The sequence below is a fragment of the Xiphophorus maculatus genome, chromosome 10 (genome assembly GCF_002775205.1).
Source record: "Xiphophorus maculatus strain JP 163 A chromosome 10, X_maculatus-5.0-male, whole genome shotgun sequence".
NCBI classification, from domain to species: domain Eukaryota; kingdom Metazoa; phylum Chordata; class Actinopteri; order Cyprinodontiformes; family Poeciliidae; genus Xiphophorus; species Xiphophorus maculatus.
In genome coordinates, this window is record NC_036452.1 from 17,687,766 (window position 1) to 17,701,542 (window position 13,777).

Consider the following 13,777-nt stretch of genomic DNA (forward strand, 5'->3'; position numbering starts at 1 on the left):
AAACAAAAAAGTATAAACAAATGGTAGGACCATAAAGACGTGTTCTTTCATTAAAAATATATAAATCCTTCATCATTGCTGTATTTGAGCAAAAGTAAAACAAAAACAGAAATCATTGTTGAATGAACATGCTTTTATTTTGAAACCTCAAACGAGTAAGGAAAAAGAAAATCGGATCTAAACTATTTTAATTCGATGTCACAAAAGTAGCCAGTCTCTCAATCAGACAGCTGCTCCTGCTCTAATTGATGTTCGTCTCCTCCAATCGGGATTCGGGGTTGCCCTAGCAACTCAATTGTTGGCCCAATCAGATTAAAGCAGGCAGATATCCATCCCTACTCTCTCTCTCTCTCTCTCTCTCCCCTCTGTCTCTCTCTCTCTCTCGAGCTGGGAGGCGAGGATCGAGTCCTCGAAGATCCTCTGCGAGCAAGTCGGGGACCCGAACAGAACCGCTCGCCGAGCTGTTCCAGCTGCAGACTGAGGGGGGCGTGGTGCGCAGGTAAACACTGAACGCGTAGACGACACGGGGACGCGCGTTTTTATTTACCCCTCTTCCTCCGGGGGGAAGAGGAGGGAGAGAGCGCAGCTCGTGATGGGACACGAGCCGCGAGGATGAGCCACAGAACCAGAACCAGCCCGATCCGAGCCTACGACTTCCTGCTGAAGTTCCTACTGGTGGGAGACAGCGACGTGGGGAAGGGGGAGATCCTGGAGAGCCTGCAGGACGGAGCGTCCGAGTCCCCGTACGGGTACAACCTGGGTGAGTGAGGGGGAGGCGTTGGGGTAGGACAAACACATCCGAGTTCACTGTTTGAAGGCTTACCGTGGAACGACGCAGTGTTATGTTGGCAGGTTTCTCTAATATTTTCCTTCCTGTGATCCAAAAAAAACAAAAAAACACTCCTTCAGGCTTTCTGAAGCCCTGTCAGAGTTTTTACTTGGTTTCTGGCTTCCTTATCACACTGTTCCAGTCTAGTTTCAAGGATTTTTTTAATACAAGAAGGAGATTCCAAAGTGCTAAAAGTGTTCAAATCTCCAGGTAAACAACTTCCTGAAGCTGCAGGTCTAAATTGGAGAGTTTGAGGTTGCAACCTCGACCTCAAAATCCAATATGAATGAATATGGTTTATAAACCTCCACGGAGGGATTAATTAATTAGTTATTACACTGGCCTTCTTCTGCCACTTTATGCACCACCAAACACATTGCCCCCCCCCCCCCCCACACACACACACCCCCTAACTAATGGTGCATTTGTCTCTGTAGTTGGTGCTGGCATCTGGTAATAATGGTAATGATGTGATTCTAGCTGTCAGAAATGCCAGTAAATAGAAATCAAATGTCCAAGTTTTCTTGCAAATAATTTGAACTGAGTACAACAAGAACCCAGTATGCATTTTAATGAAAAAAAAAAACGTATTTAAAAAAAAAAACCCATAAAATTAAGAAATGCAAAATACGGATTCAGCATTGCATTGAGAAATCTACAAATCCCCTTTTTGCATAAAAAAGTTTTACACCAATCAGAATCTGTGTTTTGGATCTACTTCACCCCTTTCTGTGTGTGTCTATGTTGAGTCGAATAATCAATCAATCAATCACATTTTATTTGTATAGCACATATCAGCAGCAAGGCATTTCAAAGTGCTTTACATCATTGCAAACACAGAAACACAATGCAACATAAAATCAACAATCAAAACACAGCATTAAGTCAAGTTCCATCAATAAATTTGTAATTGATTACATTTCAATTACAATTTTAAACAGGTGGGTTTTTAGTTGAGATTTAAAAGAAGTCAGCGTTTCAGCTGTTTTACAGTTTTCTGGAAGTTTGTTCCAAATTTGTGGTGCATAGATGCTGAAAGCTGCTTCTCCTCGCTTGGTTCTGGTTCTGGGGATGCAGAGCAGAACCAGAACCGGAAGACTTGAGAGGTCTGGAAGGTTGATACAACAACAGCAGATCTTTGATCCACTTAAAGTGCAGACAATTACATTTGTTGTCACCAATAAATTTGATTCTGAAATTTGTACCATTTTGAACGAGGAATGGGGGGGGGAATATGTTATACTTCTTAAAAACAGGAAAATAACATTTTATTTTAACGAAGCCTGTGAGTTTCAAAGCAGCCATCGGCTCCCTGCCAGGTCTTTCAGGGCATATTCTGTGCGCAAATGGAAAACTTGTTCAGGATACAAAAAAAACAAACAAAAAAAATCAGAAAACTCTTTTTCTGGCCAGTTTCAGTCCTAATAAATCACACGGAGTATTGTAGAAGCTTTTGTTCCTTTCGTGCTGAATACATAAACTACTGAAACGCGTATTAGCCTGGTTTGATCATTTTAACTTAGCGGAGCAATTAGCAAACTGCCAAGTTTGTCTGCCTGAATGATAAGAATATTGCTTCTCTCTCTGCTCCCTAATCTAATGCGAGAATCGCCATAGCAACTAGCGACTGACTTCTATTCTGATTAATAAAAAGGTCACGTATTGTGTTTCAGTCGTCCCGTCAGGATTTTATTCACAAACTATTTTGTTACTCCATTTGTTTAAACAAAATAAAGTTGCAAAGTTTAGTTTTTGTGGCCTTTATTCGTCAGTAGCTTAACAGGAAGAAAGGTAAGAAAAGCAGCTGGTTTTCCATCCAGTTGTCATGCAAATGTAAAAAAATAGAAGAAACTTTCCATCTACTGGTTTGTAGCAAATCCAGCAAGGCTACGCAAAATCATGGATTTTTTTTGTTTATTTCTTTTTAATCAGACGTTGACGCTACGTATGGCTGTCCTAAACAAGATGTAGAGGTTGCATATTGGCATGCATCATTTCAGAAAAACTGACTCCTCCCCCTCCCAGCTGGAGGTCTGAACAGAATTGTTTTGGGGGTTTTTTTGCCAAGTTTAGTACCTCTGGTAAGGCGCAGACCCACCAGCGGATGGGAGCGTTTTTCCTCTCTCGTTCCGGCCAAGAGTTCCCTCTTCGTCGAGAACTCTGACTGTCCTCTCCTGTGCTGGGGGTTTGGATTGGGAAGGTTTGCTACATGTGAACTTACTTGGTAAATGTGTTTCCATCTCTACTTTAGTGCGCTCCTTTTTTTCCGTAAGAGTCCCACAAAAAAAGAAGACGTTTTTTTTTTTTTTGCAAAATTGAAGAAATTATTTTCAGTTTTGCAGTTTCCATCAATGTTTTCTAATACAATTCTTCAAAATTCACATATTAACAACCCCACTTACTTTAGCCTTAATTGACACTAATCCATAAACTCAAAATTTTAGAAACATTAAGAATAATTTTAAGATTACAAGCCAGTATTTAAAGATCCTTTATCAGTTCTACTGGAACTGATAAAGTGAAGATGCCATATATGTTTTAGGTAGTTGCTGCTTATGGTCTTGTCCACAGAGTTGTATATTTTAAGATTGTGAGTACGAGTTTATATGAAGACTTCAGGTCCATATTTCATATTTAAAGTCTTGCGGCGTACAAGGTGCTAAATGTCTATCACGTTGACAGAACCAAATGCAGAAGGCGGTGTTGATGTGGCGTTCTCTGTGTCGTTTTGACGGGGAATAAAAGCAAAAAGCGAATAAATCGGTCTGGTGCAGCCTTCATATTCCAGCAAACAAGAGAGAGCCTTTCTGAGCAGCAGCAGCAGCAGCTCACTGCAGGGAGTTGGGTCAAAGGTGACGGGATGATGGAGAGGAAAGCATGGCTGTGGCATTTGAATCATCCACGGCGACCTCTAAAGAGCAAACTCAAGGACAAAATCTGTTTCTGCAAGAGTTGATTGGAAATCTAAACTAGATTTTTCTAAAAGAGAGAGTGCGTTTTGTGTTATTCGTGGAGACATCTGACTATGAATCAGACAGCAAAGTGTTATAGGATCTCCAGATTAATTTTAGCTGTGCATTAGATGGAAAAATAATGTCAGTCATTGTCTTCATGTCTTTTGCAAACTGCCTGTATGCTCCAGATCTAGAATAAGTCATCAGTGTTTTATCTTGCAAATCTGGATGGTTGTTGGATATTCCTTTCAGTTAAAGGGACAGTGCACCTCTTTGGAGATGAGCTTTAAGGGCCTGTGCTGCTCTAAGATGGCTGGAACTGTCTCAGAAACGATCCCCGCCGTTAGCTCGGCTCCTCAGTGAGGATTCCTTCCCGGTTCTCCAAACTGAGATCACTGCATGGAAATTTCTGACTGGACATTCTCACCCAAACCAATGGAAATCTGGACTATCCATTTAAAACAGAATGTATTCTGAGCTGCCGCAGGACTGCGACAGATTGGGAGACGTGTTGATTTCTCTCAATACGCTTTTGCAACTTTGACTTGCACGTTTTGTTTTGTTTTTATGTTTGAGGTGCGCAGGGGGTTGGTTTTATTTTGGGGGGGGGAGTGATGCAGCTCAGTTGGTGGAAAACTGAAGGGTTTATCCTTGGATTTGCTGCGTTTCTGGGTCATGGCAGCAGACAGAGACATAGCTGTGGTCCACTGTCTCTCTGCCAGAGGACGACTGACTCTCTTGAGGTCCCAGAGGGGGGCTCTCCGGGCCTCTGCCAAGCCCAGAGCAGAGCTGCTATTATGGGCTGCCAAAAAAAAACAAAAAACACACACACACGGGGAAGACTTTATTACTGCCGACGTGAGCACGGAAAAATGCTCGCAAACACCAATGGAGTTTGTGCTTGTGGATTGTATTGGAGTCTCTCCGAACGAGGACCGAAACGTACTGCTCTTCGGAACCAAACGGCTCCATGAGTCATAATGAAGTGAAGATGCAGCAGATACTGCCGGGGAGAAGCTCTCACTCACACACCCACGGCGTGCGGGTGGGTGTGATTTGACCTTGATGAAAACACACACTGCTGTGTTTGGATGAAGCACGGCACTCCGTGACAGTTCTCATCTGAAGTGCTTCTCTGAGACTCATTTCATTGCTGCACTTGATTCATCAACAAATACTGCTTGTGCGTGTATTTTTACTATTGTGTCATATTTTTAGGACCCATTTAAAAAAATAAATGTTTGTAACCACCAAACAGGCTGCTGGACTGACCAGTCAGAGCAGGATTAGCTTCGTATTGGCGCAGATTTTTCTAAATTCTCACCCATAATGCATTGCATCAATGTGGAGGGAAAACATCGCATATGGTCAGAGACTGTTAGACTGGAGTTTTTTTTTGTTTTTTTTTTAATATTTCTTTTTAATAATTGCTGTCTTTGGAACTCCAAATCCTTAGTCATAGTCTTACTCTTCAATTGTTTTTTTTTTCAATTTTAGTGTTTGCTCACGACTACTGTATTTTAATTAGCTTCTCTTAACCCAGCGCTTTATTGCACGTTAGTCATATCCCTCGGCTCCTCCAGCCGAGGATTGGTTAATTAGACTCACCTGATACCTTCTCCCTGTAATTATCCTGTCTTCAAGCTTCAGCTTTCTCCTTTTTTTTTTTTTTCTACATGTTTCTTGCCGGCTTGGTTCTTGTTCATGTCTGTCCCTTCTCTCTCGCTCTCTCTCTCCTGTGTGTTTTGAAAGTTGGACTTTTGACTATTTGATTCTGACTCCTGCCTGCGGCTTGGCTCGGTCCCTCACAAAATCCACACACAGTAAACACGGTACTTTAAACTGACTCTTGTATTCAAACAAACAATGAAACAGTTTGTTGATTTTATCAGGTACATTTTTACTTTAAAAAAAAACCCAAACAAACATGATTTTGAATATGTGGACTGATTTTCTTTTATTTTAGTCGCCTTTGACCATTATGATTGTCTAATAAAATCTTTTTAAATACAGGTTCTATCCAGTATAAGAGGCAAATTAACGTTCATTTTTCTTTTATTTTTTTACCAGTCTCATTCTGATGTGCTTTAACCTGCCCCTTCTGTTGTAGCATATTTCACATAATTGCATTACATCACTCTTGGTGCAACAAACTGTCCAACCATCCCTCCAAACTTACTACAGCACAGGTTATTAAAAAGCTGTGAGCGAGCGTTGCATAATCAGAGTGTGCGGCGGCTTTTGTAGAGGCTCTGATAATTACCGTGATAAAGGAGACGAGATGCTCACTGCTTTTGTTCGTGCAGGAGGAGTCCCAGTACAGAAGCTGGATAATTACATCTAATCGGGAATAAGGAGGGAATAAATTTGCCGTGGTTTGGCGGAGGGGATGGGGGGATGGTGGGGGGGCTCTGCACAGAACGCTGGTAATAACCGAGCATCACTGTCGGGAGTTCAGATGCTTATCAGTGAAATTCCATAGGAAATTCATGGATGGGTTGGGGAGATTACAGAAGCAGGCGGACTTAATAACATCACACATACACATGCTGTTATTACAGCACTGCAAAAACAATGAGAGAATGCATTAAAGTGTGACAAGGAAACAAACTGGTCATATAAAGCAAGGAAGAACTGAAGTGTGCTCATTATTTTATTCTATTATTTTTCACCAAGCCCTCCCCACCAAAAAAAAAATGAAAAAACTCTTTCACTCATGCAAACTACAGAACAGTAATGGGTATATCTACACATTTGCAGGTACAAACTGATGCTCCTGTTTGCAGCGTATGGAGGACGGCTCCACATTGGTCCCAAAAACATATACATATTTTTTGTTTCCATCAACCGTCATTTTTAGTTTTCAATTCATTTTTAAAAAATCTAACGATGTCATCAAAAACGCCACATGTAAAACAAGTCCATGACTGTAATATAAAATGTAATGTTTCGAAAACATGCATAATATATGCAAAAAACTTCTTTTTTTTTTTTTTCTTAAATTACCAAAGTTCATTAACTGTATTTCAAGGAATCTGCATTCAATGTAGCTTATGTTGCAAACCCACAAGTTACAGATTTTGAAAACAAAAATGGAAATAGGCCTGTAACTGGAAATTTTAGCATTTCAGTGCATCATTATAGTTCAACTCAAAAATACGTTGTCCCAAAGGGAGATTAATCTTAATAATAATAATAATCTTGCAACATATATCATCTTCAAAGAGTCATTGTGAATGGTGAATGCTGTGGCTAGAAGGACCTCAGGTTGCAGTCGTTATTGCAACAAATCTGTAGAAGACTCTGACTGAAGGCAGTTGTGAGGTGACATTTTTGTGATCGCCATCATGACATGCCAACCCTCGGGCAGCAGAAAAGACACTCCACAGGAACATAGTCTATTGCCAAGGACACTGCTAATCCACCTCACTTGCTTTTGCCGTTCCTCTTTAAATCTCTGTCTGACTGTACGGAGAGAGAGGCGTTGTCGTCGAGGATTCTCCTATTATGACTGATACTTTGATCTTCCTCTTTTTCAGCTCTTAAACTTTAGGGTCGCAATTCAAGTGTTAGTTGAGTTTTTGAGATGCCAATCAGCTGCTCCCACTTCTAAAAATGATACATTGTTGCCACGGTTACACACCATAACAACTGTCTGAAAGTAGTAATAAAAAAAAAGAAAAAAGGTTTGAGCAAAACTCCTTCCAGCTGCACGGCATCCCAAACCAGGGGGAATCATTATTTGAATTATTTGATGCAGTGGCTCAACTAAAGAATAATATGAACAAAAAGAACAAATCTCAAATAAGTCTAGAAATTTTGTAAAGAAAAGAAGACTGAGGAGGTTATTGTTTGTTGTTTATTTTTTTCTGTTGTCCTGCTGCGTTTCAGGAATCGACTACAAGACGACGACCATTCTCCTGGACGGGAGGCGAGTCAAGCTGCAGCTCTGGTATGCAAACGCGAGGAAAACGGCTGGCTGTTGTTCAGCAGCCGTCCTCACAGCCTGTGATCTACGAGCAGAGAGGTTGTGTAACAGCAGAGCAGAGGAGGTCCTGGTTCGGTCCAAAAATAAACAGCCAGCATGTGAGGCGGCTTTGACTTGATAGAGGTTTTGTTTTGTTTCTGTTGTTTTCCAGGTGACGCAGCCTCAAGCTTCAGCTTTGATTTGAACTGTATTTATATCACGGCTCTGCGCGAGGCGAGCTAAAGTTCGCTCTGCAGTCAGATTACGAACATGTTTTTCTCACTGGTTTTGGTTATGACGTAAGAAGATTAGAAGTGACAAATCCAGCATTAGGATAGGGTTTCGTACATCAGAAGTCTGAAGTCTCAGGGATCATCCAACATACCGAGGTCTTCAGTAAGCAGCAAATCAGCTAGCAACTGCCTTTTCAACACTGTTCGGATGCCTTAGCATCCACTGAGTCCTGATTTGGTCCTGTAGCACTGTCCCTGAAGGCATGTGCCGCCGAGGAGCAAACATGTTCAGAGGATCTCCAGTCCTCCCTCATTAATCAACAGATAGCACCAAGTGGACAGCGAGTTGCTTTAGGGAGTACAGTATACGGCGCGGTTTCAGCACCAAAATTAAGATGATTGCAGAGCCACCCGACAAGTCAGCGGTGGCTACTTGTCGTAAGAGGCTGTATCCACTTCGAAGGGTTAAGAGCTGCAAAAGACGATCGACACATACATGACTCGGTCATGTTGGACCACCTAGAAACCAGCAACCGCACTGGATGTGGTCTGAGAGAAGACACCATAAACTCTGGGTTTATGTAAGCGTTACTTTGAGGATCAACTGCTGGTTTCTGCTTTGTGGAACACTTACTACCAAGTAAACACTAAAATGTCTCAACTTGGGGAAACATAACAGCTGAGTCGGGACCAAGAGAATCCATTCAGAAAACCAAATGTCCTAAATGCATATCCCCATCAAAACTGTTGCTTATGCCCAAACGGAAGGGAAATTAAAAACATCATAGAGATGATTGGTGACTGCTCTGAACCAGCTACTGTCAGACTGAAGGAATTGAAATCTGGAGGTCTTGAAACATGGATAAGGTTGTAAAGTTTATCCATAGAGTGTATTTTATGTTGTCTGTGTGTTTGGGGGAGGGAGGGGCCTTATTTTTCTCTCCTTATGTATGTTTTTGTTTCAGGGACACATCCGGACAGGGTCGGTTCTGCACCATATTCAGATCCTACTCCAGAGGAGCGCAGGTACGGATCATGGAGATTTCACCAAGGTTTCCCCCAGAAAACCTGCTAAGCGCTAGGGTAGTTATTCATCGTCTTTGAGTTAAAAAAAACAAAAGTTTAACGTTGACAGGAAATTTTAAGATATCACTTGGTAGTTATGTGCTATTGAAAGATTGGAAGATTAATATAATACCTGAACACCAACTGTAAAGCTTTAAAAATGCAAACATTTTAAAATAAATAAGTAATGCCTAGTGTATTATAAGCCTTCCCGCCAGGCTTATAATACACTGGGGAAACCCCTTTTTCACCATTTCTCTGTCCCGAATCATGTAATTTATTCTTGAACACGTTCGAAGGAGTCGAACCCAAATCCACAGCAGCTTCTGTCAGGCTCATTTTCAGGAAGTTCACATCTGATCTTATTTAAATTTTCTGACAGCTCACAAACCAAATCTAGTGATGTTCCTGAAGAAACTCAAATCTCTCAGAATTTTATGTATAGTTGGACGTTAAGAGAAATGTTGGTGCCTATTTATTGTAATACAGTGTAAATCTGCCGTTCGGAGATTTGTCTCTCGATGGAAAGTTGGGAGGAAAATCTGCCACCTTTTCATCCTCAAACACTGTTTACACAAGCAGTCTGTTGTCATCTCTCATCAGACTATTAGTGGGTACAGAGCAGATATCACCATAGCAACAGTGGCAGCGTTTCCATGGAGAGGCTAATGGATGCTCTTGAACCTTGAGTTTGTGGAGTCAAAGTGAGCAGAAAACAGAGAAAATCTTGAACTGCAGCTCCCATCATGCCTTGCTTGCTGCGGTGTACTGTAAATGACTGTTAGTTGCTTGCACGCAACATTATCTTCTATAATTTCCTAAAATTTAGAAGTTGTACATTAGAATTGTTAAAATAAAAATGATTTATTAGAATGACATCTGCAGAGGATTCTGGGTTGTCTCACTTCATTTATGCAACAAAAAGCAGCGTTTAATATTCAGCAGAAGAGTCAAGATTTTTTTGTTTTCCAGCAATTGCAAATTGAAATAAATCTGAAATGATGCCATTTGACATTTTGATATAGTTTTATTTGAAGTTTGTTCATTAAAAATGGATCACATGGATTCATAATTATTGATTTTTGCCACGTTTTGTGGGAACTTAAAAGATCGTTTTGCGCTCTGCAGGGAGTAATCCTGGTGTACGACATCACCAACCGCTGGTCCTTCGACGGGATCGACAGGTGGATCAAAGAAATCGACGAGGTCGGACGGCGCGCGGTTTGGTGCGATTTTGTGATTCCGGTTAAAAATCCCATACATGTTCCAGTGCTCCCTCTTTTTTTTATCCAGCATGCGCCGGGAGTGCCCAAGATCCTGGTCGGGAACCGCCTCCACCTCGCCTACAAGCGTCAGGTGACTACGGAGCAGGCGCAGGTGTACGCCGAGAAGCTGGGCGTCACTTTCTTTGAGGTGAGCCCGCTCTGCAACTTCAACATCACCGAGTCGTTCACAGAGCTCGCCCGCATCGTCCTCATGAGGCACGGCATGGAGCGCCTGTGGAGGCCCAACAAAGGTCAGAAGGTCACCGCACACCCTAGACACACACACACACACACACACACACACACACACAGTGCTTAGTGTAGATTCAATTTATGGTTTAGGTCTGTGCTGCCCTGTGCTGGACAACAGCAGAACAACCTACTGATGGTATCTGTAGGAAAATAACAGGTTGTTAAGGACATTAGATTAAAATGTTTTTCACCGTCTTTTAGATGTATTTAAAATATTCTTGAAAAGTTAGCTTTAGTATTCATGAACATAGTTACTAATCAAAAAAAATATCTTCTTACTTTAACAAAAATGTTTTTACTACTACTTTCTTTCCAAAATTATTTTTCATATTTCAGATGTTAGACTCTATCCTATTTTAGTTTGTTTTCACTATGACACAATTTTGCATCGCCTAAAGAATCATACAGTTCATATTGGATTTTTTTTCCCCAATAGATTTCCTTGAGTAAATATTATATTCAAATAATTGTTCAAGCATTAATTAAATTTTTCTTAATGTTACATCTGTATTTGAAATGATTGCTGCATTGATTAAGAAATGACATTAGTCCTTACATTTTTATTTTTTTACCTTTAAAAACTCTCAATTTTTTTTTCACGTTTTTGGAATGTATTACCAAAATGTTTATTCCTTCTTAAAAGAAAACAAAAAACGAATCATTTTATTTATTTTGAAATGTTGTTTCTAATTATTACAAATGTGACTATTTAGATTATTTTTTTTAGATATTTGGTTTGAATTAATCTTGTTTTCTGGCTTAATAAAAGTGTAACAGTATTAAGTTAACTTTTTTTCTGATTGATTGCCTGAATTTTTCAATGATCTGCTCTTAAATTTTATTTTAAAAAAACATGCAATAAAACTACGAGTTGACTACTATTTGATATAAAGCAGGGATCTCAAACTGCATTCCTCAAGATCCAGTGTCAATGCAGGAACCACTGATATAAAGGACAACCTACATTGTTGAAAAAATGAGGACTAATCTAAAATGAGTTTTAAAACCTAACTTTTTGGTGTCGTCTCTGTGTCAGTGCTGAGTCTTCAGGACCTCTGCTGCCGCTCCATTGTCTCCTGCACGCCTGTCCACCTTGTGGACAAGCTGCCCCTGCCCCTCACCCTCAAGTCCCACCTCAAGTCCTTTTCCATGGCCAACGGTCTCAACGCTCGCATGATGCACGGACGCTCCTACTCCGTCACCGCCGCCGCCGCCGCCGCCGCTCACCACAGCGCTGCCAAGAGGAGTGGAGGGACGCTTCTTAAAAAGCCAAAACTGATCCGACCACCGCCGCTCAGCCCGACAACGCAGGGCTGCAGAAACAGCTGCAAAATATCCTAACGGCAGCGAACGCACCAACGGCTGCGGATGGGACCGTGGCTGAGTATGAAGCACATGTGAAGAGAAGAAACGGGAGACAAAAACTTTTATGTTTGGAGACGAGGAAGCATCGAGTTGAACCTCTGACCAGAGATGTTGGTGGCAAATTACTGAACAGCTTCTTCTTCTGTTCATCCGTCATGATGAGTTTAAAGATAATGTCAGGGAATCTGTTCCGAGTCTGTAATGTAATCTAGTGTGGCATTAGTAGACTATTTAGTATGGGACAAGCACTCAGTTCAGACAACATTTAAATATAAAATATAGAAATCAAAATTTTTTAAGGTGAAATATTCTCAAAACGCCATCAAAGTTCAAAATGATCTAATTATAAAAACAATGTATTCATTTTGCTTCCAACACAAAATCAAAAAAAATTTTTTCTTTTCTTCGTGAGTTTGCATTTTCTTTTAGAATCTGTTTGTGATTCTTAGTAATTTACAGCTTTCTTGCTATATCCCCTAAACTCTTTTAACTTTAATAAGAAAAGGTAAGCTTCATCATATAAAAACCTGTTTGTCAAAAAAGAAATCAAAATTTTATTCTGCATAACTTCTCCCTCTTATTCTGTTATTTCCGCCTTTTTAGCCATTTCCTCTGTAATGAGGCCTACTGTTAAAATGGAATGTGTACATCTCTACTGTAATCACCTAAATTAGAGCTAACCATTAAAAAAAATATATAATATTTTTTTCTCTCTCATGTTAATGCTTTGCTTACTTTGACGAGTCGGGTAAGAGCTAAATAAATAATTCTGGTTTCTGTAATGTACTGTGGACGCAGAACTTTATTCCACTTGATGATCATCCGGAAGTTTAACGCTAACGCTTTAAGTGACGTAAAGTTGTCATTTATGTTTGTGCGCAGCAAACGTTTCATTCGCAGTTAAACCTCACCGTTTGTTCCACAGCGACACCTGCTGTTTGGGATGAAGACTGCAGCATGTAAAGTACTGATGTAAACAGTTAAAGTGCGGTGTTGTTTTGGGCTAAACATGCATTGAGTGTAAAACTAATCTCCCTTTCCCATTTTTTTTTACTTTTACTCAGAACTGATTGAGCTTTTTAAACAATTTTCTAATTGTACATTAACAGGAACATTGGTCTAAAAAATCTGACCGATTTTTTAATGACTTCAAAAGTTATTTAAATGTGAATTATTTCTCATTTGTTTTACTTTTTAAGTTTTAAACACGACAACACTATTTTGTTTACATTTTTTAAATCCTGCAAAATTCAAATATGTTCAATTGGATTGTAGAATGTGTAGATTTTAACTCTTAAAAAGTGTATCTTTGAGTGAAAACTCCTGTCTTATTCAGTATTAATCTCTCTGTGTTACTGACTTTGTCACTTGATTTATGAATGTTTGGCAAATGTCACATCAATTTAAATGTTAGCAACATTTAGAGATGTGTAAAGTTTTGTCAGTTGATTTTTACCAGAAATCTCACCTACTCAGACTTCTCGAAGGCAGAAAATTATACAAACTATGGGGCATCTTCTTCCTCAGGAGGTTTTCTACGACACTAACATGTATCAAACAGCACTTTGACGCTGACTTTTTGCACTTCTCTCCTCTCGCACCGTTACTCTACCAGCAGCCATTTTGTGTACAATATTTGTACGTGTTGTAAATATTCCTGTTTGATATGATGAAGAACTTATGTTTTATTGTTTTTCAGTGAGACGTTTTTCTGCAGAAATGACTGAAGGTTCCGTTTATCCTTGATTCACAATAAACTTCACTACCTTCCACATTCTGGTCCTTGCACTGTCCTCTTTCCTTTTTCTGTTTGTTTTTTTTGTTGTTGTTGTTGTTTTGTTGTTTTA

General features: G+C 40.1%; 1 protein-coding gene across 2 annotated transcripts; it reads left to right on the forward strand.

Moving 5' to 3' along the window:
* Positions 1–372: 372 nt before the first annotated feature.
* Positions 373–13,702, forward strand: LOC102225470 (ras-related protein Rab-40B-like). 2 transcript variants are annotated; one of them, XM_014471646.2, is made up of 6 exons: positions 373–760; positions 7,675–7,735; positions 8,949–9,066; positions 10,177–10,254; positions 10,342–10,564; positions 11,602–13,702. In XM_014471646.2, the coding sequence occupies exons 1-6, from the start codon at positions 613–615 to the stop codon at positions 11,904–11,906; spliced, it is 933 nt and encodes a 310-aa protein (XP_014327132.1). In that variant the 5' UTR covers positions 373–612; the 3' UTR covers positions 11,907–13,702. The 2 variants fall into 2 exon arrangements, with proteins under 2 accessions (XP_014327132.1, XP_005806773.1); XM_005806716.2 differs by having other exon boundaries at positions 375–760; positions 8,949–9,009.
* Positions 13,703–13,777: the final 75 nt, after the last annotated feature.